The sequence below is a fragment of the Canis lupus genome, chromosome 1 (assembly GCF_011100685.1).
Source record: "Canis lupus familiaris isolate Mischka breed German Shepherd chromosome 1, alternate assembly UU_Cfam_GSD_1.0, whole genome shotgun sequence".
Lineage (NCBI taxonomy): Eukaryota > Metazoa > Chordata > Mammalia > Carnivora > Canidae > Canis > Canis lupus.
The window spans coordinates 58,566,164-58,592,421 of NC_049222.1; the positions used below are offsets into that span (position 1 = coordinate 58,566,164).

The 26,258-nt window shown below is 44.4% G+C and overlaps 1 protein-coding gene across 1 annotated transcript in view; it reads left to right on the top strand.

Annotated features, from left to right (window-relative positions):
- The first annotated feature begins 2,516 nt into the window (after positions 1-2,516).
- The window catches only part of SLC35F1 (solute carrier family 35 member F1), a 387,573-nt gene continuing 363,831 nt past the window's right edge, over positions 2,517-26,258 (top strand). The window contains exon 1 of the mRNA XM_038525493.1: positions 2,517-2,692. Coding sequence (XP_038381421.1) covers positions 2,517-2,692 — 176 coding nt within the window. The remainder of the gene's footprint in view (positions 2,693-26,258) is intronic.

Below are 26,258 nucleotides of genomic sequence, written 5' to 3' on the forward strand. Positions count from 1 at the left end.
AGAATGGATAGGGCTATATAAATCCGATGCTCCCCTTTACTGGGAAGAATAATGAAAACATAAGGCTTGCGACTGCATTAGGTCTTTTCTTAACAGCAGGACAGAAATTTTACATCTCTCATCTTGTTCCTCTCCCATCCCGGGCTTCTTCCTTCCCGACTCAGGGGAGATTTAGATAATTTGGGTTCAGTGGTCCATCCGGAGAAATGACCAGACACAAATGCAGACCCTGTAGTGCAGACACAGCCCTGAGTCTGAGTTGTGATGTGCCAAAAAAACGTTCAAAAGGAAACAAGCCAAATGTGAAGGAAGAGGACCCTTCCAGTCATTACAAGGAAGACACATGAAATGACCACAAATGTTTTAACAGAGAGATTCCCACTATGATTTACTGCCAGGTTGAGATGAAGTGCATTTTGTTAATATCTCCTACATTTTGTGGGTCCCCCAAGGGTAGACTCATTGTGATCTATTAGAATTTTAATGCCCACGAGGTGACAAGCTTTGGTCCTGTTTGCAACAATTCTTCAGGGTGTCTTGTACAAATCTGAGGCGGAAAAATCTCAGAGCAAAAGGTTCTTGAGAAAGCACAGATTAATTATAAATGGGAAAATGTTCTAATTTGGGTTAAGTTTTGTAGAAAAAAAAAGACCTCAGGGCTATTTCAGGCACTAACCGGGTTTTCTATAAATTGAAATATAGATGGAGGATTTCTTTGGACAGCTGTTTCTTCAAATTTTTAATAGTCAAAGAAAGGGTGCCCCAATATTGTTAAAGGGATGGCATCTTCTTAACCAAACAATGAATCTCATCTTGTCATCCTCTCCTCTCCCTTTTGTTAATCACACATAGCACATTCCTTTCTGGAATGTCATTTTTTTTCCCCCAACCCCATTCTCCTTGGCAAATCACCAGTATTTTTTTATTTGTGCATTTGGCCTCAGTGGCGGTCTTAGCAGGCCTTCCTGTAAGCACGCTTATTTATTTTATTTTATTTATTTATTTATTTATTTATTTATTTATTTATTTATTTATTTATTTAGCATGCTTACGTTTTAACCACGTTCAGGGCAAGTAATTCTACACGCTGCACCAACATGGAGAAAAAGAAATAAATAAAAAATGCCTGTCATTTTTCACAGTCGGATCCCTATCCAGGCAATCTAGATAAAAGAAAATGTGAAAAAAAATACAACTCTCTTAAGAGTCAGTTATTTAACTGGAATCTGGAGCAATTGGCGTCGGAGATGCCCGAGCCGGAAATCAGTTTCCTTCGAGAGAAATACGGTCTTGTGTTAGGTCTAAGTTTTTTGTGCCAGATTCTCAGGGGTTTGTCTCCCTTTGGGGAGTGGAGCTGCTCTGGTCGGAGCCCCAGTGAAGAAGCCATCAGGGCCCCCTGCTGGGTGGTTTGCCTCCTTTAACTCTTACACCACCACGGGCGAGAAAGGCGCGCGTGGCCTCCGTGCACAAAGGAGACTGTGTCTCAGCGCGTTAAGCGCCAGGTCGCCGCGGGAGGGTCCGCCGGCAAGTTTCAGAGGCGCAGCTGGAAGGCGCATCTGCCTACGTTCCCTGCAGGGCGCTGCAAACACCGAGCCGAGCGATGCGTCGGCCTGGCGTGCTTTCTCTCCAGTTTCTAGAATGAATTCTTCGTGCGAAGTTGTTTCTCCTCCCACTTCCCCCGGGCCCGTTAAGGTGAGCGACGGGGCAGTAAGTTAGGGTGTTCGAGCCCGGGGGTTTAATTCGGGGCGGGCGGGGCCCTGGCGCTGTCCCGGGAAGGGGGTGCTAAGGTTCCGCGGGGCGGCGGGAGCGCGGAGCCCCCGCAAACCAGAGAGGGAGGGTCTCCCCCCAAGCCTCACGGCAGCAATGAATGAATGAATGAATGAATGAAAGAACGGACGAACGAACGAAGCAATCGCCGCAACCGCGCGCTAGGGCCTCGGGCGGACCTGCGGGGAGGGTCGCGGCCAGGAGGCGCCTCGGGAGCGCCCTCTGGCGAGGACGGAGCGCGCGTGTCCCCGCCCCGGCCCCCCTTCCCGCCGCCGCGGCGCCCCCGCCCGGCTCTCCGGGTTCACTCTCGGTCTCTCACTCCGGGAGACACAGACGGCAGCCGCCCGGGCGTGCGGGGACCGGGGCGCCGAGGGAGCGACGCGAAGCCCGGAGCCCCAGCCGCGGTCTCCGCGCGGGTGGGCTGAGCCGACCCCCTCCCCGGCCACTTGGCGGGCGCGCCAGGACTTGGGGACGCGGCTCGGGAGGAGCCGGGGCGGCGGCGGCCGAGACAGGGGCGCGCACCCGGACGGGAGCGGAGTGAGCGGCGGGCTGGGCGGCGGCGGCCGCAGCGGCGGGTCCCCGGTGCCCCCCCGCGCCCCCCGCGCCCCCCAGCCTCGCCGCCGCGCGGGCAGCGCCGCCTCCCCGGGCCGCGGCCGCCCGGCCGGCTCCCCTGCGCGTTCCCGGGCTCCGAGCCGGCGCACGATGCGCCCGGCCGCGTTCTGATCGCCGCCGCCGCCGCCTCCGCCGCGATGATCCCCGCCGAGCCGCCGCCGCAGCCGCTGCAGCCGCCGCCGCCGGCCCCGCCGAACCATGTGGTGAGCACCATCGAGAACCTGCCGGCCGAGGGCGGCGGCGGCGGCGGCGGCAGCCTGTCCGCCTCCTCCCGCGCCGGCGTCCGCCAGAGGATCCGCAAAGTGCTGAACAGGTGAGCGGGGGCGCGGGGCGCGGGGCGCGGGGCGCGGGCTGCGGCTCCCCCTCCCCGGCCCCGAGGCCCCTCGGGACGGGGTCGCAGGGCACGCGGCGACGGTGCGCGCGGAGCCCGCGGGGAGGCCGTGGCAGCTCGTCCCGGAGCGGAGCGCGGCGGGTCCGGGGCGGGAGTTCGCCGAGAGGCGGGTCCGCACTCGCGCCGCGTCCCCGCGCGTGCACATCGCGTTACCCGCTCGACCCCGGCTCTGCGCCCCCGGGACCGCGGAGCGAGGGATGGACGGACCCCCCAGGGGCCCGGGCGCAGGCGGGAAGGCGCGGTCTCCCGCCTCCACGCGGGGCACGGGGTCGCGGCGGCGGCCGGGCGGGGGCCCCGCTGCGCGCCGTCCGACGCTCCGGTGGCCGCTCGCCCGCGCGCACGCGGGGACCCGGGAGCGCGGAGCTGGAGGCCGGGGGGACCCAGGCGGGGCGCGAGGAGCCTGCGAGGAAGGTGCGCGCGGGGGCGGCCCGGAGCCCGGGGAGGCGAGCGCAGACCGCGCTGGGACCTGCGCAGTGGCCGCACCAAGGACGAGGCGTTCTAGGAGGGGAACCCGGGTTGGCGCGTAGACGCGGGCCCTGGCGCAACTGTTGGGTGAAAGGCACTTTTTCTACTTAAGTAACTTGAAATGGTCGGAGAGCTGACGCTTAAAAAAAAAAAAAAAAAAAAGAAAAATCGGGTAATTGGTTTTGCGTGTTTTTATTCGAGTGCGTGTGTGCCTTCTGGATGCATCCGTGCGGGGGACTCCTAAGGTCGCCCTGGTCGTCCAGGTTTCTGCGCGGCGGTGCTCTGCGTAGGACTCCGCGGGGCTGCAAGCTGTAGTGGGAGCAAAAAATATGTACAGAAGTGGAAGCTTGGAGCATGGTTTAAATCAGGTATAACAAATCCCAAACCGTTCGAGTCGCCTAGTGAAGACTTGACGTGTATGCGAGCTTTCAGTAGGTTTCCATGTACTAGCACACCACAAGAAATTCACGTTGGAGGAGATTATGAGCTGGTAATAGGAAGTCAAGCCTCTACTTTCCTCCAAGTTGTAGCTTAGGACAACACCTTCCAGAATATTACATTTTAAAAGCGACCAGAGTAAATCAAGAAGATGCTGGCTTGGTACATAGTATGTGGGTTTCCTAGTCCTCATGAACACCTCTGGGTTTTTTTTTTTTTTTTTTGAATTGTAAATATCTTGGCATTGGATGTTTAGATTTTTAAGCAGAGTATGTTAAATATCACTGTCCGTCATCAAACTGGAAGGAAAAAAAAAAACCTGGTGCAAGCGTTCATTTTTCTTTCCTTGAGTATAAGTTATTCTTGATTCCGTGCAGATTGTTTCTTGGTATTTAATGAGTCTTAGAGTCCGGAATAAAAAGATCACCGAGGAGACTTGGTTGTCATCATCTCTCAGCAGCCAGTAACTAGCCACGTGGCTCCCGGGCAGAGCTGCGCATCTCCCTGGGTCTCGGTTTCTGCATTTGTAAAATGTGTTTTATAATACCTGTCTTCCTGCTCTTGTCATGAGATAATACTAAAGAAAATACTTGGGCGAGTATAAAGCTCTGCATGAATTCATGCATTCAGTGGATTTTTGTTGCCTGAGGTGGGTCTGTGGGAGCATCGCAAGCAAATGAAGTCCTAAGTACATCAAGAGTAGAACTTTGTGTTTTACTAAGCCTTCAGTGATCTGCGTGACATGAGCTGTACTAGTCCCAATTTTTAGAGGAAGACTTTAGATGGAAAGATTGGGTCAATGACATGTCATCACAGGCGCGTCTGTGAATGGGAACCTACCTAGGGTAGTAGCCTTCCCACTTCAACTAAAACGTTTAGTTGTCTTTCAGAATTCTTGAGAATTTTCAGCATAGTATTTTGTATTGAGTTAATGGTCTTTCCTTATCCTTCAAGGGAGAGAAGAAAAGATTTCTTTTGAGAAGGAGCATCTTTGGTACGGAGACTGAAAAAAAGATTAAATATAGAAATCTCAATGGAATAATTTCATTAGCATGCTGATGAGGTTGGCTTCTGCGCCTTGATTATGTCAACAGGAGGCCATTGGTAGTGGCTGCTGAGTGACTGGGCTCTACAAGCAACAGCGTGGGAGGAAACTGGAATTTTGGAGATCTTGTGCCAGCATTTAGCTGTGGCTCCCCTCTAGTTTGAACCCTCCAAGTATGATGGATCTAGCCAGTAATAGTTATCAGGCTGGGCCACTGGGGCCAAATCATAAGCATTGTCCATTTTCTCAAAACTTATGATCATTTTATCACCCTTCTTTTTCTTCTTCTTTTACTCTTCATTTTTCCTTAATATTTCTGTAGCCTTTACCTGCACTGCCCTATCAACTTACTGTCCTCTGGGTTTCAGTTGCTTTTTTTCATTTGCTTCTGGCATGCAGCAAGTTAGCTGTTAGCAGAAAGTGAGGTTGCAAATCTGGAAGTTTAGAGCCAATATAAAAAAATATCCCTCCAACTTTTGGCATGCAGATTTATGGTTGGCAGCATTCTATTGCTGTGAGCTGGCCAGTAGTCTCTTCAGTGACAGAATGGGACATTGCACCACTGTGAGTTAGCTCTTAGCATCCCATTGGGCCAAAGGGGCAGTGCTGACAGTCTGAGGATGGTGCAGTGAGATGGAGAGCATTAGACAGACTATGAGCAACGTAAGCCCCACGATTTGCTTGCCACTGGTGGCAGTCTGTAACAATAGCTACCTGCCAACTCAGAGGAAGAAATGCAAACACATATGCTATCTATATCTACCCAGCGATAGGTAAAAAGAAAAGTACTGATTAATAATTAATTGTAGGAACTTATTCTCAAGAAGCGTAGAATGAAAATGTAGTGTTACCTTAGTGAAATCTGCCTGACGTTGTCCTGCATCATTTTACTTTCCTCAGTATAGCTCCTTAGCATCCCCCCCCCCAATTTTTATAAGCTTGTAGAATTGGATTGCTGCATTTTGTACATGACAATTGGGTATCTCATTGATAACTCACTTTCTGTAAAGCAATTAGATTAGGATCTAATAGTATCCAAGATTTTGATGAAAAAGGAGGTGCCAGGTAATTTTTAAAAATCAGTTAATGGGATGTGTCACATTCTTCTCCCTGTGGTATTCAAAATTGTTTTGGCAGTAGGACACAGGAAATCCAAGATGATTCCAATGCTGAGATAATTGTTATTTCTTTCATTCTCAAGGGTTTAGAATAATGTATCAGTTCAAGCAAGGAAAACATATGGCAAATTCTTCCTCATTTATTTCTTAGCAGGGAATAATATTTATTACCCTGTCATGGGCAAGCAGTATATGACAAAAAAAGAAAACATCTCAAGGGCAACAGTTGACACTTTCACAAGAACTGCTGAATCCTGGTAGATTTCTTAGAAAGATGGAGGAGTAGACACTAGTCTATAGAGTAGCCAGAGATTTACTCTTCTAAAATGATCACTTAATGAAATGTTTGTGAAAAACAAGTAGTTGCTTGTTTTGTGTTTTGCATGTGTATGGTTTTATTTATCTTTTCCCAGTTGAATATTATTTTCAGATCTTAACAAAAATGACTGTGAATTTCTAGTTTTGACCCACTTTCTTCCCCACAAGACATTCATTGTGTTGTCTCAAGTTACAAAGGGGTTTCTGCCTTTTCGAGTCTTGTAGTAGGGATATCTAATCACTAAAATGGATCCACTAGTGTGACGCTGGGTCATCCATTCGTTTGATTTGGAACCGATTTCCAATTTACGTTTTGATTCATTTTATTAATTTTAAAACGTCTGAAGAATTTTTGAATTGAAAACCAAGAAACATTAAGGAGGATACATAGAGAGTTGGTAGCAAGCCTAAATAAAATCAACATGGGAAGTTACCTGTGTAAGATAGGACAATATGTGCATATCACATATATCATGAGTCATTAAATAAGGTGGACAGAATATGGTAAACTAACAGAATGGCTGCCAAGGAACAGGATGATGCTTGAACTAAGTAATAGGTACAGTTGATGAAGACATAATTTAGATGATCCTTTATCAAGTCAGAAAGCTCTTGTTGAAAAATTGATAGTGAGGCTCTTTCTTAAGCTGCTGCTTCTAACAGATGTCAAAACAAAAGGGAAGACCAACTAGTAATGAGTATAACTGATATACAATATTACAAATGGAACCGGGTGGTGTGATCAAAAACAGACATTTCTAAGATCAGTAGTAAACAAAAGATGTCGAAGGATGCATTTATTTTTAACCAGAGGACAAAATTATGAAAATAAAAGATCATCCCGTATGCTTATTTTTTATACAGAGGGCTTGGAGAAATGAGCATTTATATTAAAGGAATATTTGGTTTATGTGGGATAGAGATGATACATTTCCAAGTAATGTGTAAGAAAATGGACGTCTCTTTGCATAATTTTCCTTTCAAGATCTTCAACGTCTCAGGGTCATCATAATAGAAGTCTATTTTTACCAAACACTGCTGTACATGCAGATGATATAGGAAATTGAGTTGGCTGCTCATATAGTTCTAAGGTTATCTAATGCAAGAGCTGATTTATTATTTAATTGCCATTTCTCATAAAAGTAGAATGCAGAATGTGAGAATACCACCACCAGGTTTTAGCTTAGCTTTCTCATTTGTTTGAGTTCAGGCCAGTGAGCATTCACTGTACATTTTTCAAGCACATTAATTCTTGATTATGTTTCTAAAAAAAGTATTCTTAGGAAGTTAAACTGCAGTAGCCACGTGGAGAAATACCTCACAAATATTTTGCCTATTTCTTGACTGAGGCGCAAACACATACAAGTATACATTCGTTTATTCTTATCTTTAATGGCCAAACCACATGACATGAAATTTACCATCTTAACCTTTTTTTAAAAATTTTTATTTATTTATGATAGTCACAGAGAGAGAGAGAGAGAGAGAGAGAGAGAGAGAGGCAGAGACACAGGCAGAGGGAGAAGCAGGCTCCACGCACCGGGAGCCCAATGTGGGATTTGATCCCGGGTCTCCAGGATCGCGCCCCGGGCCAAAGGCAGGCGCCAAACCGCTGCGCCACCCAGGGATCCCCATCTTAACCATTTTTATGTGTACAGTAGTGTTATTTGTATACACATTGTCATGCAGCACACATCTAGAATTTTATCATCTTGAAACTGAAACTGAATCCATTAAACACCCCTTTTTCCCTTCCCACACTGACCCTGGCAACCACCTTTATACTTTTTGTTTCTAAGAGTTTGACTGTTTTGGATGCCTCATATAAATGGAATCATGTAGTATTTGTCTTTTTATGACAGGCTTGATTCACTTAACATAATGTCTTCAAGGTTCATCCACGTTGTACCACCGTGTGAGAAGATTTCTTACCTTTTTTAGTCTGAATAATATTCCACCGTATGTATATACCACATTTACTTTATCCATGTATCCGTTGATGGACATTTAGCTTGCTTCCATCCCATGGCAGTTGTGAATAAAGCTGCAATGAACATGAGTGTGAAAATGTATCTTCAAGATCCTCTTTTCAATTTTTTGGGATATGTACCCAGAAGTGGGATTGCTGGATCCTATGGTGATTCTATTTTTATTTCTTGGAGTTTTTCATAGCAGTGGCACCATTTCATAGCAGTGGCACCACTTTACATTCTCACAGTGTATAAGAGTTCCAATTTCTCCACGTACTTGCCAATACTTGTTACTTTGTGTGTGTGTGTGTGTTTTGATATTGGCCATCCTAATGGATGTGAAATAATGTCTCATCGTGGTTCTGATTTGTGTTTCCCTAATGATTAATGATATTGAGCAGCTTTTCTTATGCTTTTTGGCCATTTGTATGTCTTCTTTGGAGAAATGTTGATTTAAGTCCTTTGCTCATTTTTAAATTGGATTATTTGGTTTTTTTGTTTGTTTGTTTGTTTTAGTTGTTGAGTTGTAGGAGTTCTTTATATATTCTGGGTATTAACCCCTTATTAGATATATGATTTACCAATATTTTCTTCCATTCCATTGACTGCTTTTATACCCAGTTGATGTTTCTGTGCTTATTTGTTCTTAATCTCTTACTGAGTGTTGAGCCCTCTTCTGGAGGACACATACATGACAAAATATTATTCTTGGCCTGAGGGACCTCAGAATCTAACTGGGTAACATGACACGTGTTCTGCTACTGAGAGTTAATCATTATAATCTATAACCTGAATTTTTATGAGTAATGTCTAATTATATGTTTCCAGATGCCTAGATACTAAAGTCCTATAAATAAATTGTTCACTCTGCAATCCATGCTGAACTTCTCATTCTATCGTTTTGACCTTATACAGGGACTACTTGAATGCACAATAGTTAGGAAGAAATTTCATAGGAAATGCCAAGGAAAACAATAAAAATAAATATGTTTTAGAAGATATTTTCTTAGAAAAATGTCATGCTCCAGTCAATGGCAATAAATGTAATTTGTTTAAGAATACTCATTAAAATTTTTTAAATATTGTTTTCTACTGGATTTAAATTCTAAACTTTCTCTAATGATAATTTATGTATATGACTCTGTGATGCTTGAAAAAGTACCATTTTGCAAGTTCTGATATTATATACCAAAAATTCTTGCCATTTAAACAAATTAATTAGGGAAACCTACGATGAACTGAATAAACATGGGATTTTACAAAAACCACATCAATCTAATTATGTCCATATTTAGAATTACAGGGCTACAATTCCTAAATCATCCCTGATTTTGAGCTAGTGAAAGTACTGATCTATTGTATAAGACAAATACTTTACTGATTTCTCATTCATTCATTCATTTATTCAATGAATATTTATTGAGTTCTTCCTATAAGTTGGGCACTGCAGGATCAAGGTAGTGAACCAGATAGGTATGGGCTGAAGAGGACTCTTGGGTACCATTGGTAGAGTTTCTAACTGTTATTACCCTTTCAAGATAATTTATCAAGGGAACAATTTAAGTAAAGTAGAAATAACAGTAACATACATCACCTATCAAAAATGATTAGATTTTCAAGCTGATCTAACAGAGGTGTACAAAAACCCCCCCATAATTTAGCTGTTTCACCTCTAGGCAGACTACTCAAGAGGAAGACTGAACCCATAATAAAATTACTTGAAGTGTACACAGAGTCCAGAGGTCGATCTTTCTTGATGAATACAATACAATTTGTTTCATCTAAGACTTTAAAAAAATCAGGAATAGCCATTAATGTTTATCAACCTTAAGAATGTTAGGGGAAAAAGGAGAATAGATTTGAATTTCATTCTGCCATTACAGGATGAGCCTATCAAAGGTCAATACCATATAAATCAGGAAAATAGAATTTCCTAAAAATAAGCAAACAAACAAAAAAAGAAAAGAGAGTTTCCTGACAATATTAACATTCTGACAGATGCATACGCAGGTTTGAGGGACCTTGGATACATGTTCATGTGTTGCAGGTAAGAGAGATTTAAAATATGACAACAGCATGGGGATGAGTTAGTGGAAGGACTGCATGCTTTCTTATATAATTTGATACAATCTATTGAGAGTATTTGAGTTAAAATCAGCATGTAGACAATGGATCAAATTCTTAAATTTTACATTATAAAGTATATATTTTTATATTATAAAATTTATATCACATTATTCTTATAATAATAAAAGTAGTTATATTATCATCCTGTTAGAGAGAGAGAGAAAAACCAATATTTGTGGTCATATAGTTTAGTGCTTTTATAGGACTACAGAGGACAGAGAGCCCACACTAGACTGGTAACAGGGTGGGAAGGTTCAGGGATGGCATTTACCTTTGGCATTGAGAGATAATGTCTTCTGGGGCTGCTATAACAAGATACCATAGATTAGGTGGCTTAAACAATAGTCTTTTATGCCTCACAGTTCTGGAGGCTGGGAAGTCTGAGATCAGAGTGTCAGCCGATTTAGTGTCTGGGGGTGGCCTTCTTGACCTGCAGACAGCCATCTTCTCATATCTTTGATTTGTAGAGCAAGAGAGCAATCCCTCTCCTGTGTCTTTTTATAAGGGCACTAATTCCATCATGGGGGCTCCACCTTTGTGACTTCATCTAAATCCAATTACCTTCTGAAGGTCCCACCTCCAAATACCATCACATTGGGAATTTGGGCTTCAATTCATGAACTTTGAGGGGACATAAACTTTCAATACACATAACAGATGGATAGGAAAGAACCATGTGGAAGAAGAGGGGTAGTAGAAGGGATGAAACCAAATATCGGGTGAGATAGTAAGTGTCCAGTTTGACAATATTATGTGGGGGTAAAGAAGGTCTAGAGTGAAGTAAGGTTGGAATGGTAGGATGGAGTCAGACAATGGGCACCCTTAGGTGCTCCGATAAGGAGTTAGACTTCACTCTGTGGATTATTACCATTGCAGGTTATTGAGTAGAGAAAGGACATGATCAGAGATGTGCCTAAACATGATATTCTGAACCCAGTCTGTAGGACTGATGAAGAGGGGAGGGGTTGGGTGTGGGGGACAAGTTATGAGCTACCATAGCCATTTAGGGGCGAGGAGAAAAGAGTCTAAATGGGATGGAGGCAGGGAGAAGGAAGTTCTGTGGTTTGGACAGAATCTGGTCCAAGAACAGGAAGAGGAAGGTTAGATTATTTTGGAGAAAGTACCCAACAGTGTCTGCAACATTGTGGTTATTTAGTATTTGTTTTATGAAAGGTTATTTAAAAGTTGCCTCAAGGAAGGGATCTGCTCATCAGGGCAGAAGAGACACAAGGTGTTGTGTGAACTAGACACACAGCCAGGAGGACAGCAGCCAGCTACTCAGACTGTGGTCCCAGGACCTGCGCTGATTCAGAAACTGTGTAACCAGAATGCAGACATGAACATGAAATCGAGAGTGAGCATTTAGAAATATTCATAGCTATGTGATGGAACTTTTATGTCTTTCCTTGTAATATTAAAAATGGGGTCATGTATTCTGATAAGTTTTTGGTTTTTGTCATTTTATTTTTCCAGCAGTTGGTTTTTAAAATTGCATTTTTCAAAAGTATTACCTGCAAGGAATTGAAAGAAGCAACTGGTACCTTATGGTAGAAAGTTTGAGAGGCACTGGTCCCAGCCCAATATCCAAGAGGGGACAACAGTGAGTCTGGATTCAACAGTGAGTCTGGAAGTATATCTGATCATGGAGAAGGGGTTCCTCATAGTGGTGGCATGAGGCTGGTGCTGGTCGTGGCCTTGGAAATCTGGTGATGTGGAGACACTGATGAGAGCTACATTAGGTATCAAGGGCTTAACCCAAAAAGCCTGGGTTGAGGCTCCCACCTTAAATGCTGGGCAGGATAACTTTTTAAAGTGAGGGGTGGTACAGCACAGCATCCCGGAATGGGGTATGAGTGGAGATGCTACTTTTCAGGGATCACAAAGTGAAAAAGAGCATATTCTAGGTCTAAGTAACAGAAGGGAGGGTAACTATCCTGAGTGGCAGAGCCACTGGTAGGGCTTCCCTTCAAGCTCTGAGGAGCACAGACTAGGAGCTGTGCCACCATTCAACAAATAATTATCGAGCCAGGTAAGAGGCATCATGTGGATAATGGGGATACTGCAGGGAGCAAGGCATAAGAGATCTTCACTCTTCTGGTGACAACATTGGAGTTGGGGCAGGCAATGAACAAATACTAAGAAAGATATCCAGTTGTGCTAGATACCACACAGAGGATTAAAGTGGAGGGAGGTGACAGAGAGCCGGTGGGTGGTGCTTTAACTTGAGGGATCAGAAGAGGCCTCTCTCTCTCTCTCTGGTGACATTGAAGCTAAGATCGGAATGGCCAGGAGGAACTGGCCACACGAAGGTCACTCCAGGCAGAGATGCTAAGATGAGACAAGCAGGAATAGTGTGCTGAAAGAGAGGAAGACAGGAGTGCAGGATGGCAGTGAGCAGAGGAGGGGAAGAGCTCCTGGGGAACGGACTCATAAGATCTTTTAGGGCCTCAGGGGTCAGGAGATGAGCTTGGGCTGTATTCTAAGTGGGATGGGGGAGCAACTGGAAGGTATTCAGTGAAAGAGTAGTCTGGTTAATGTTTTAAAGACCAGCTAGAATGGATTGTGGGAGAGGTGAGTGGTTCCTGGAGGAAAGGGATGTTGGAGGCTGGACCAGAGGGTAGCAATGGTGGTAGAGAGAAACAATTGTGTCTTGGAGTGACCTGCGTTGGGAGATGGAGTCCATGGGACTAGATGAGTGACTTGATGAGGCTGCACAGGGAAAAACAAAGAAAAATTATAGCTTGGGGAGCTTGAGAAACCAGGTGAGTGAAGGTGCTACTGCCATGGTCTAAGATGGGAAAGACAGGGGGAGTAACAAATATGGGAGAAAGTCAGGAATTGACTTCCAGCAAGTTCAGTTAGAAACGTTTAGCGGAAATGTGCAGTGACAGCTGGAGTCTAGGATTCTGGGGAGAACGCAGGGGCTGGGGATTTGCATTTGGGAGTCACGAGGGTGGTCCCGGATGAGATCATCTGGAGACAAAGTGTAGAGAGAGGACAAGAGGCAGCCCACGGTCAAACTGGGCAGTGCATCAGCCTCTGAGTCAGAGGAGGAGGACCCAGCAAAGGAACTGGAGGAGGAGTGGTCTGAAGTAGGTGAGAAAACAGGAGGGTGTAGTGTTCGGAAGCCTAAGGGAAGGAAGGAGGGAGGGAGGAAATAAGTGGTGCCCTGTGCTGAGGTAATTAAGGGAAGGACAGAGAAATGGGCAGCGAGTGGCTCAGCAATGTGGAAACCTTGGGGGCCCTGAAAGGCAGAGGTTCAGAGTGGAGGTGCACAGGGAAGCCTGGATGGAATGGCTGGTGAGGGAAAGTGAGGTGAGGGCTACAGAACATAATTTTTGGGAAGTTTTGCCCTAATGAGGGGCAAAGGGAGAGTCTCTTAATAGAGGAGATAACACAAAAGGTCTGTGCGCTGACGGGAAAGATATGCTGTTAAGGGAAAATTGCATATGAGGGAAGGAGGGAACACCTTGAGAAGGTAAGATGGCGGGATCCAAGGGGGAGAGGTTGGCCTTGGAGAGGACCAGGACACTGTCCATGATACGAGAGCGGAGCTGCACCTGTGGGCATGAAGGAAGGAGATTTGGTAGGTTTGGTGATGGGAATAGAAGTCAGTTCCTGGCTGGCTGCTTCGCTTTCTCTGAGAGCTCTGAGGCAAGGATGTCCATTGGGAACGGAGGAGCTGGGCGGGGGGAGGCCTGCAGGGCATTTGTGCAGAGGGAAACGGGCAGCAGTCATTCTGAAGAGTCAGAAGGGGAATATACGAAAGGAGGATAGTAGGATTGAGGGGCAGCGCTGTGTGCCTGATGTTTGTAGAAGGGATGAGGTGGGGGGTGTGATGGGCAGAAAGAAGTCTGCCTTGGGTAGGGTGGACTCAGCGACGGATCTGGGCCCGAGTGACGCGGCCGGCAACAACCATCTGTGAGTTCAGCTTTGAAGAAGTCAGGATATTGGTACGGGACATATTTGGGGGAGCTCAGTAGGATTTGGGTCCTGATTACATTGGGTAATAAGGTGGGAGAGACAGAAGAGGGGATTAAAAGTCACTCAGAGATTTTTGTGTCTGGGCCACTGGCGTGATGGTGTCCCCTTCAGAATGTGACTGATACATGCTCCGTCTGAGGCAACTGACGTAAGTTTGGGGCCTCAACTTCCTCACTTGGAAACTAGTTAAAATAATCCTAGGCCTTCGTTTCCCATTGCATTTGGGGGGGGGGGGGATTTTTAAATGAAGTAACATCCGGGCTGCGGGCTGGGAATGCTGGCCAGGCGCCACGCCGTGGTCTATCCTGGTCACAAAATCCAAAGGCGAGCAGGCTCTCCAGGGCTCGGCCGGCGTCAGGCCGGTGATAGATGCTGCCCGCCGCCTCCCGCGTGTGAGGACCGGAGTGCAGGCCGCGCGGGCCCTGCTGGATTTCCTCCTGAGCCTTGTCAGTCAGAATCTGAAGGGGAAGCCACCCGTCTGTGAACAAAGCGCAAGTCTGTTTACTTCAATGGGTACTCTTTGTTGAAAGCTAGATATAATTAAAAAAATATATATTTTTTGTTCTGTTTTAAGAAAGCCTCTTCTTGTAAGACCGACTTGGCAGGCGGCGTCTGTCCCGCTGTCTGGCCGCGCCTCTCAGAGTGAGACTGCTCCGGAGGTACCTGTGGTTTGTGAAGGGGCTTGACAGGCTCCGGGAAGGGGTTAGTGCCTCTTGAACTGGGGAGGTTTCTAAATGAGCGTGGGCCTAAAAGGCTCCATAGAGGCCGTCAGTGGGACAGACAGAGCGGCTCTGAGGGAAGGGACAGAGCAGCTTTAATGTGCTAATGAGGGGAAGCCCAGATGCCAGCGGGATCAGAGGAGCTCTTTGTGACACTGGGTTCCCGGGGATGGCTGGAGTCTCTGTCCCTATCTGTATCCCGCTGTAGGCAGGAGAAACACTGCGCTCTCAGAGAGGGCCCTTTCCTCAACAGATAGCCTCACAGGCGGCTCTGAAGGCCGCTGGGTGGTGAGGGGCTTCGGAAGATCCCAGGGTCAGGTGACTGCTTGCAAACAGGGAGGCTGTGAGGTGGGGGCAGGTGTGTGTGGGAGGATAGAGGAAGGGGGGTGGGGGGATGGGGGGGAGGCGGATCTGTTCTGGGCCGTGTGTGTCCTCACAGAGAGCTAGGAGGGATCCTTGCAGCTCCACAAAATTAACTGTTGCCCCTCCAGGGCTGCCAGGCTTGGCCGGTGGGATTCAAGCCGGTCTGATAGGAGGGGATCCGTCTTTGAAAATAGCGCAAGGCGGTTTTGAGCTAGTTATGGAGCAAACCAACCAAACACAAGCTACCACCAGCACCCAGTGAGCGCTGGAGTGACATTCGTGGTCTGGTGACTTCATTCAGTGGTTGCTCTGGAATTGCTGGTGGAGAGGGTTGGGAGGCAGGGTCAGGGGACTCGTCTTGAAGCTGACTTTGCAGAGCAAGAACACAATAATTATTAAGATTGTGTGTTTATCTGTAGAGACCCCAGCTATTGATGGAGGGATTGGGTAACCAAAGCTCCCCCAGTCACCTCTTAAGGCTGCTTCTAGATCTCAGCATAATGTCTAGGGTGGTTAATGTCTGGCAAAATGAGTTCCCAGATAAGACAAACAAATGAAATGAAGATGGGATCAATCCATGGTATCCTGACCCTATCTTGGTCTCCTACTTTTCCTTTCTGAATCTTTCTGGGATATATAAATATCGAACATAATATACTATGTATCTTGCTCTGCAGGTAATGTATATTAGATATTATTTGCAATCAGTCATTGTCTATCCATCTGTCTGTCTCTTTCTGTCTTGCTCTGCTGTTTTTTTTTTATGATAACACACATACAAACCAATTGGTAGATGATCGTTTTCTATTAGAATAGTTTAAAAACAGTCCTCAGATATCCTTACCATGTCCCCCCCCCCCTTTTTTTTTGGCTGAGAGTTGGTTGAAGAAGATTTTGGAGCCATACTGAATTGATATCATCTAAGAAAATAAAAATATTCAGTGTGGAATTACCTATGAGCTAGCTGTATATGAAAAGGGTGAATGTGCCTATAGAACAGCCACCCCATAAGAATTCTTCCCCACGCATCCCACATTTCCCCTAGCCATGGATAGTTTTATTACCACACTCCGTGCTCCGGGTGATAATGAGTTGGGTGACTTTAAAAATTTACCTTTATCTCCCTACTGTGATTCTAATAGTTTGTGTGATTTGTGTCTTTCAGGTGAAATTCTTCTCCTCCTCCTCCTGCCCTCTTCCTCCTCCTTGTCCTTCCTTTTGAAAACAATCCTTTTTACCTTGATGCTTCCCATTATTTCCTGGGCCTGATGGGATACATGCATTTTGGATTGACTTCCCTACTGAAAGCTGGGTGCTCTTGATCCTAAAGGAGTATATAGGCAGTGAGGTGCTTGCTTGCGCTGCTTTTAGAAGATTGATCATTTGTAACTCTAATGCTGATAAATGGACTCATTTATGTCCAATGCAAAGAGACCATAATTATTACCTCCCTAGCCTCAAAGTTAATTGCAACCTGAGAGTATGCCTTTGACTATGACAGAAGAAAAGCACCATTTAAAGCATTTATAGCAATGGGTATCAGATCACTCATTTTGGATATCAATTTGTCAAAAGTGGTGATTATATAAAGTATGCAAAAGGGAATGGATGCAGCACGGGCTGCTGTGCCAGGACTGCAGTTTGTTGGGCTATGGGTTGGTGAATTGAGATACAAGACAAAACTCTTCTTCTTTTTTAAAGATTTCGTTTATTATTTAAGAGAGAAAGAGATGGTGAGAGAGAGCACAAGCAGAGGGGAGAGGGAGCCTAACCGACTGAGCCACCTAGGCACCCCACAAAAACCTTTTCTTACCAGATTGTTATCTCCTGTTTCCCTTTGTCACAACCAGACAACAGTTCATTGGGTTTAACAGTTCATTGGGTTTAATGGAGGAGAACCTGAGGGTTCTCCTCCATTTTGGTTGCAACTGGGGAAGCAGATAAAGGGCCAGAGTCTACAGGGCACTCTTGCTAAAAAAGGAATTTCTTCAGGCTGATGCATTCTACCACAAACTCTTCCAAAAGGTGGTTGGGGAAGAAAGACATATACAAAGAACAAAAGATTTTTACAGTGAAATACATAAGGAAATAGAATGCTGGTGGTGGAGTGGAGGGTGAAGGGAAGGCTTGCAGAGAATTAGCCTTGCATTTCTAATACTGCTGTGCTATCTTAACCATTAAAGTAATTGGCTTCATGAGGCATAGAACGTTGATTCTGGCCTCTCTTAAGGAAATGCTAGCAAGTGAACAAGGGAAAAAAGGCACAGAAGACATGTGATGTATTAATGAATCAAAGACACCCTCATTCCATGTCAAATTCCTCATTTTGGTGAATCACTAACTTTCTCTGTGAAACTGTTTTGATCTTAGGAAATGAATAAAGCAAAGCAATGAATGATAGTGCCTGGCACAGAATAGGTACTCAATGGATTTTAGTTTTAGTTTTTTTTTTTTTAATTGACCTGTGGGATGGTAGGGGATATAGAAAAGGATAGAAAGATAATTTGAGTGATGCCAGAGTTAGGAAAGTACCGAGGTGCGCTGCTTCTCATAATTTAAAATTCAACACATGTCTATCAGTGCTTTTCTCCTAAAATTTTTAATTCTGTCTGCCAAGAAATATCCTGTGTGGTAATCAGTTGTAAAATTAAAACGTAAGTCACTTAAAGGTTGTTTTAAGCAACAGAGGTTAAGAAGAGGGCTAGTCAAAACAAAACAAAACAAAACAAAACAAAACAAAAAACAAAAAAAGGGCTAGTCTACTTCCTTTAGCATCTTAGTGTTCTGATCTTGAGGACCTTAGTTTCTTATCTGCTCACAAGTTCTGTTGAGGACTAAAAGAAATATATACATATATATATATATATTATATATATATATTTATATAGACTCAGGGTAATTTGACAAGTTATCTGCACTAGAATAGAATGGGAATTAGCATAATATTTTTCCTAAAAGTGTCAGCTTAGTTGGCTTTTAAATTTCTGCTGTAGACACATAGATGTGACCCATTGAGGAGCAGGACAATGCCAGAGGGTTACTAACTGTAACAGCCTTTCCCCACCCCCTCTAGCCTTTGTTGCATCACTTTTTTGCATCACGTATATATAATACTAATATATAATATATATTATTATAATTATTATATATAATAAATATATATAAATATATTATTATATAACTATATAATTATATATTATATATAATATGTTATATATAATATATACTAGTATTATATATAAGACGTATATATATGAAGCACTTAGAACAGCATTTGACATATAGAAAGTCCTACTCAAAGTTATTATTATTATCATCATCATCATCATACTGGCAGGTATAAAGCCTGGGGGAAAAAAATAGCAAAGAACAAGACCGATTGCCAAGGAAACTGCATGAGAGTAGAGCCCATGCCTGGCTGGTTTACTGCTTTCTGCCCAGTGCTCTGCAGAGCCCTTGAACATAATGGATGTTGGTAATACTTGTTTGATGAATTAATGGTGTACTTATAGTGGTCTGGGAAGGAACAGTAAGAAGGATATATGGTAGTTGGAAGTCCTAGCTCAAAGTAGGCTAGGAGAAAGGAGAACAACATTTTTTATTCCCATCCCCAAATATTTTCCTAAATAATTTCTACCAGTCAGAAATTAATTTGAAATAGATTTCTTCTTCAGATACATCACCCTGGGATAATTAAACAGGATTAGATTTATATCCTTTGGATGTCTGCTGTGGGGAAAGCATAGTCCTAAGTGTGGTTAGGAGATGCAAACATGTAAGATTAGGTCTCTAATCTCAAGTATACTTTAATCTAGTTAATCAGTTATTATTTCAGTCAATCAATTAAGCTGCTTTCCTCTTAAGAGCTGAAGTCAGTCAGAAGGAAGGATAGGATCATTACTTGAAGGTATCTTTGGAACGTGGGACATTGGGCATGCAAGAAGGTCTGGTTGGATTTTTATAGTGTGGGAAGTTGTGCAACTAGAGGGCTATAAGCATTTTTGGTTGGAGGAGAAGAACCCACAAGCATGGGAGAGCACCAGCGATCAACTTTGCTGTTTTTGGAGTTTGTCCAGGGCTCTCCACCAGTATGGTCAAGCATCACCTCCCAGGTTTTCAAAGGCATACTGGTGAATAAATGTTGGAGAATGTATCTGTGCACCAGCTCTAAGAATGTTGACATGTCATTTGAAATCCGTGGTCACTAAATCCCTGTACAGCTCTTATGGTGTATGATGATACTTGACAGTAAAACCCAAAGACCTTCTGACAAATCAAACGAAATTTATTTTTAAAGCATATATGTAGTCTTTCTTCTTTGTGTGCTGGTACCTCCAAATAAAATGACAGGCCAGCCATTTTAAGAGTGGTTCATGTGTGCTTGTGTCCTGGGGGCAAAGAGCCCATATAGACAGTTAAGTTGAATTAGAGAATGATTTGTTACCTCAGCATATTTAGATAAACCCTGCCTGCAAAGGTGGACTCAGGATAATTTGACAAGTTATCTGCACTTGAATAGAATGGAAATTAGCATAATATTTTTCCTAAAAGTGTCAGCTTAGTTGGCTTTTAAATTTCTGCTGTAGAACACACAGATGTGACCCATCGAGGAGCAGGACAGTGCCAGAGGGTTACTAACTGTAACAGCCTTTTTTCCCTCCTCTCTCCAGCCTTTGTTGCATCACTAAGGCGGGACGTTTTATTCACCGTGGAGTGATGAGACTTCTGCTTTATGACATTATCAAAGATCTGCGTACATAAAAAAGAGTAATGAAGTCATTTGGCTTGCATTCTTGCTGTCATTTGTATTGCCTCTGCGCAGGGTTGAGTGAAGCAGTTTCTGTCGCTGCTGTAAGCAATAAGCCTCGAAATGTTAAATGCTGACTCAACATAAGCATGTCTGCAGAAGAAGATGATTAACTTGGAGAGAAGCTAGTGTCAGCAAGAAGAAATACAACCACACATTCAAAAGGGATATGGAGTATTTACATGTGACATCTTCGGGAGCCGTTGCAAATAGAAAGAGAAAAATACAGTGGTGTTAGATGCAAAGAAGTGTACTCCTTTGCTTCTATCCTTGGCAACAGAGACTTTTTCCTCCAAAGTGTCTTGTTGGTTCCATCACTAGTGCATCCATTTTGCCCCAGATGGTTCTTATAAGCCAATTAGTTTTTGGTATTCATCTAGATTCTGGGGCTGGAAGATTGTTGTTTGTCTTGGGGCAGGCACAGGCCCAATCAGATTGAAGGGAAGCACTTACATTTGATGGTGGGGGAAGAGATTTTTCTTTCTCTGTTGGATGTGATCAGGAAATATCCGTCTTGCTACTGGCTCTTACGGTCAGCCACCTTATGACCGTGAAGGAAACCAGCCTTAGGATGTCACCAACACTGAGGACAGCAGAGTGGAGACAGGGAAGGTGCCTGTATCCTTGAAAACAGTGTGGAGCAACTAACTGAAGTGCCACCTGCTTAGAGATTATTGCTCTATCGCTGGACTTCCATTATGTGGCATAATAAATATCTTAATGGTTTAGGCCAGCCTAAGTTGAAATTTGTTTTACTTGCAGTTGAGAACTTTTTTGACTGATACACACCTCTCTCACTCTGCCCTGAAACCAACGACTTTCTATCAATACTAGCCAAGGCCTTTTCATCTCTTTCAGTATGGACGCCTGTGCCAAAGAAGAGCAGAGGCCATCTGCTCCAGTGTGTAGTACGGAGGGTTAATCTTCTAGGATACAGTTGTACAGAGTAGAAGGAAGGGGCTCCTGTGACTGGTGGAGGTCATGGACATCCATACCAGTCTGTGGCACCTTTGGTAGTCCTGAGCTGGCTCAGATTAGACAAATACATTGAGGAGATTGGAGTGTTGGATGATAGACTCCCCATCACATCAGCCATTTATTCATTTGTTTGATAAGCATTTATTTTGAGCCTGCTTTGTGCCAGGCTGGTGCGAGGCACCACGTGTAGGAAAGATCTCACAGGGTATAGTGGAGAAGCATGGAGTGCCTGATATGAGGGATTAGGGAAGGCATCTGAGCATGTGACAGTTAAACTGGTAACTGGAGGATGAGGAAGACTTAGCCAGAAGAGAGAGGAATATGTGTGTGTGTGTGTGTGTGTGTGTGTGTGTCAGGGTTTTATAGGGAATGGTGTTTTAGAGTAAACGACACCTCAGAAGAGTGTGCGGGTGAAAGCATGGTGCATTCTGGGGGATGGAAGCAGTTCAGATGGCTGAGGCTCCACATGTTGGGGAGAACGATGGTGGAGTAGGTAGGGGCCAGATCATGGGGGGCTTGGGAAGTTTGTTCAGTTGGGTGTGTTTTACCTTAAGAGCACTGAGCACTATTGAGGCTCCAAGCAGAAGAATGACATGACCAATTTGCATTTTCATAGGCTCTGGCTGCCAGCAGTATACACTGGATTTGAACACAGCAAGATTATTGCACCCTGGGAGGTGACAGTTCCAGAGGAGAAATGACGAGTTATGATGCACTCCTCATCTCTCCCTCTTTCTCTCTCTCTCTTTAAAGATTTTTATCTGTTTGAGAGAGAGAGAGAGAGAGAGAGAGAGAGAGAGCACACAAGCAGTGGAGAGGGGCAAAGGGGGAGGAAAAAGCAGATTCCTCGCTGAGCAGGGAGTCCAGATGCAGGACTTGATCCCAGGACCCTGAGATCATGACCTTCACCTGAAGGCAGACGCTTAATCGTCTGAGCCACCTGGGTGCCCTCTAACTGCTCTTTTCTGAAGCCATGGGTCTTGATTGTAATTGCTACTTAGGTGAATTGGGCTTATGGGGTGTTTGATTTTATTTGGCATAATAATGGCATGACCTCGGGCAAGTCACCTATATTCTCTGAATTTTGGTTTCATCATCTGTGAAATTACAACAAAAACACCTACCTCATAGGGTCATTGGGAAGAGTTAAGATAATGTATTTATAGCTCTTGGCACCATGCCTGGAACATGTTAGCCATTATAATTATCAATACTTGAGCTAATAAATATGTAAGGAAGGGGCACAAGAATGAAGGCAGAAAAGTTTTCTGAGTTCCTTTGTAGTCTGGGAGTTGAGAGTCACACGAACATCTTATTTTCTTTGGGAGCAGGACTGGTATTTATTGTATGGGCAGTTTCCAATAGTACTTGCTCCTAGAAGGTAAAGAAATAGAAATCAAGACAAAAAATGATAATGGAAGGCATGCTGAGTTTTGGGTAAGAAAAAGAGGAGAGAAGGGATGTTGAACTCACAGGGCAGGGAGAGGAGGCCCAGACCCAAGAGATGCTGGGAGCAAGGGCTTCCAAAAACCTGTGGCTTCTCTGTAGTGACAGCATTCTTCCCAGACACACCTTGAAGCTCCAGATGAAGGGAAGGAACAGGTGTATTTGTTTTATGGCAGGGGCTTTTGTTTGTTTTTTTAAATCCTGTAGAACAGCTGTCATGTAGTAGATAATCATATTCAACAAATATTTGTTGAATAAATGACTACCGAGAGATGCACGGGCTTCCTCCGAGCTTTGAGTTCTGGGGGCAGAATTTTTGCCTGAGGCATAGGCACATGCTGGGTTGGGTTCCCTTCTTTTGCCACCTACAAAGCAGCCTTGTATTTCTCTTGCAATTAATAGAGAAGCTAATGAGAGAGATTAATCAATGGCTGATGAACTGATTCGTGGAGAGAGATTTCTCAAGCCAGAGTTTGAAAGAGAAGAATGGATTCTTCCCTTGGGCTACGGAGGCGGCTGTGTTTAGTCAGCAGGTGTGGCAGCTTTTAAGAGGCCTTTGGCAGGGTTTCCTTCTGCTTCCATTGCATCCCAGATATGTAACTTTCATTCTTTTCATCCAGGAACATGCTGCTTTATGGGTGTTTGCTGAGTAGAAAAGGGGATTGTGGGAAAGAATAATCAAGAGAAAAATAGATGAAGTGCCTTGCACGGCCTCATCGTAAGTGGGCAGTAAAGAAGAGAGAAGATGGAAATGCCATCCACGGAGTGTGGGTGGAGGAAGGAGATGGCAGGTGGATGCTGCTCCCTGCTGAACGTGGAGGAGATTTCTCTGCATCACTGGAGATGATGCGTTGCTTTCAGCTTCCTTAGTCTGAATCCATTTCTGTACCCAGAGCCTTGGATTATAATTCAAGATGTCCATACTTATGAGTCAGGAAAGAGCCAATCAGTTTTCTTTGTGCATTGCTTAAAAACAAACAAATCCCCTCCAAATGAATTGGGAAAAACACCATGACTTAAAGCTTTACACAGTTCTGAGATGAGAACCGGGCCTCTGGAGCAGTTATTTCCCATGGTAAATTTCTAATCACACCTTAGATCCATGCCAGAGACTGAGGAAGTGGGAGCCACCAATAGCAGTTTGCTCTTTGTTCACACGTCCCACTGTGAGATACCATACTTAGGTCTTGGATGAAGACAGCCTAGAAATTTCTTGCTTCTTGGAGAACAGTAGTGGAAGTCAATCAAATATACCAGTGGCTTACTTCAGTGAGCTGTACATTGCCTGCCATTCTGGATCACTTCTGACCACTACCACCAAGGGGTTGGGGAGCACCTAGACAAGTCATGATTATATAAATCAGGAGAGATGTGTGTGTGTGTTTGTGTGTGTATAAATATATATGTCTATATATGAAATAAAAGTATTTTAATACACTATATATTAAATGTATTTTTATGTATCATACATATAAATATCTTATATGTATATATGTTATGTATATGCATATATATGTATATTTATATATGTATAAATATATGTGTATGTGTGTATATATATATATATAGAGAGAGAGAGAGAGAGAGAGGAAGAGAGAGAAGGAATGAGAAAGAGAGAGAGGGAGAGAGAATTTATTTTAATGAGTCAGCTCACGCAGTCATGGGATCAGGCAAGTCCAAAATCTCTAGGGCAGTACAACAGGCTGGAAATTCAGACAGATTTCTGTTACAGTCTTGAGGCAAAATTATTTTTCCAAGAAACCTCAGTGTTTACTCTGAAAGCCGTCAGTTGATTGGATGAGACCCACCCTCATTATCCAGGGTAATCAGCTTTACTTAAAGTCAACTGATTGTAAATGCCAATCACCTCTATAAATACGCTGGTAGCAACCTTCAGACTAGTGCCTGACCCGATAACTGGGCGTGATAACCTCGCTGAGCTGACACATCAAATTGACTGTCACAGTGATGGTGATGATGATGGCGATAGAGATGTTGGCAGCACTGAGGTGCCCCGGCATCCCTACGTTATCAGTCACTGTGCCAAGTGCCTCACATAGATGATCATGTTCAATCCTCTGAAACCTTCATCTCCATTTTAAAGATGAAGCTATTGAGTCGGAAAGGTGGCTCCCTTGCTCAAAGTCACACAGACCTGGAGTGACATTGCTAGAGCTTGGTCTTGAAGCCTACGCTCTTCTGTGGCATCTGTACAGCGGAGAGAAGTAGATGCCACTCTGTTTCCTCCCAGGGACAGAAACCTAACTCAAGCTGGGCTGTAGCTTATTGTCCCATGTTTTTAAAAAATTTTTTATTTATTTTTAGTTTTGTTTAAATTCAATTTATTGTCCCATGTTTTGGGGAAGTCTGAGGTGACTAGCTTTAGGCACAGCTGGATCCAGGGGGTAAAAGGATGTCATCAGGACTCTGCCTTTTGCTCCACCACATGGGCCTACTTATTTCCTTTAAGTTTTACTCTGTAGACAGGCTTTCTCCATGAGGAAGGCAGCATTTACATCCTCCAACTCAGCGAGCACAGTGGAAAGGGACTTTGCTTTTCTGCGGCCTTAGAGCAATTCCAGAAAATGACTTGGGCCTGGCATGGGTGATATGCTTATTCCTGGTCTAATTCCTAGATCCAAAACCTTCACCTCTGTGTTTGGTACTGCCTGGTTTAACCCTGGGTAGGAAGGCATCATGATGAAAAGTTACACTAGAACAAGCAGGATGAGGGAGGGCACCGCCACCCTCAGGCCTCCTGCCACTGACAGCTCCCTGCAAAGGAGACTACCCAGTGGAAACCTCCTGGGATGGACTGTGTGTGACAGTTTCATGTTCCCCAGGGGTGGAAGTTCATTGAAGCCATTTTTGTGTTTTAAGTGTCTTGGCCTGTTTGAAGGGAAAGTCAGCCCTAAACTATATAGAATTTAAATATAGAAATCTACATTTTTTTCTCTGATTGGAAGCATAGGACCTAAGCAAACTTCTTTTCTAAGCTTTAATGCTAAATTAGCCTCCCAGTAGGTACCCAAACATCAAAGGCTCTCTTTGGGAAGGTAATGGTGCAACCTAATGCTCGTATCCCTTCATCCTTTCTAATTGCAGATCACAGACCCCCTTGAAATATGGTTGTTTGTATTCTAATCTGATCTTTCTTCAATTGTGAGCAATTAGGGGGCAGGGCCCAATCTTTTTTCTTTTAGTAACTCTGGGGTTCGTGGCACAGATTTCTGTCGCAGTGGGCGCTCAGAAAGTGCTTCTGAGAAAGTGAATGGATCTAAATCATTATGGAGTAAAATAATCCCTTGTGCGCTGCACTCAGAGTTCTTCAGGGTACATTTTTAAAGGGGCATAGCACAGAACAGGAGCTAGGGGCACTGATCTGGGTCAGAATGCTTGGGTTTGAATAATTTACCCTGGCTTTTTGTAAACCTCCATACTCCACCTATCAAAAATAGATTATGTTAGGGGCACCTGGGTGGCTCAGTGGTTGAGCATCTGCCTTTGGCTCAGGACGTGATCCCAGGGTCCTGGGATTGAGTCCTGCATTGGGCTCCCCACAGGGAGCCTGCTTCTCCTTCTGCTTTTGTCTCTGCCTCTCTCTCTGTGTCTCTCATGAATAAATTTTAAAAAATGAGAGAGATTATGATAGTATTGGCCATACAGAGATCTTATGAGATCTAATGTAAGCACTTGCACCATGGTTAGTA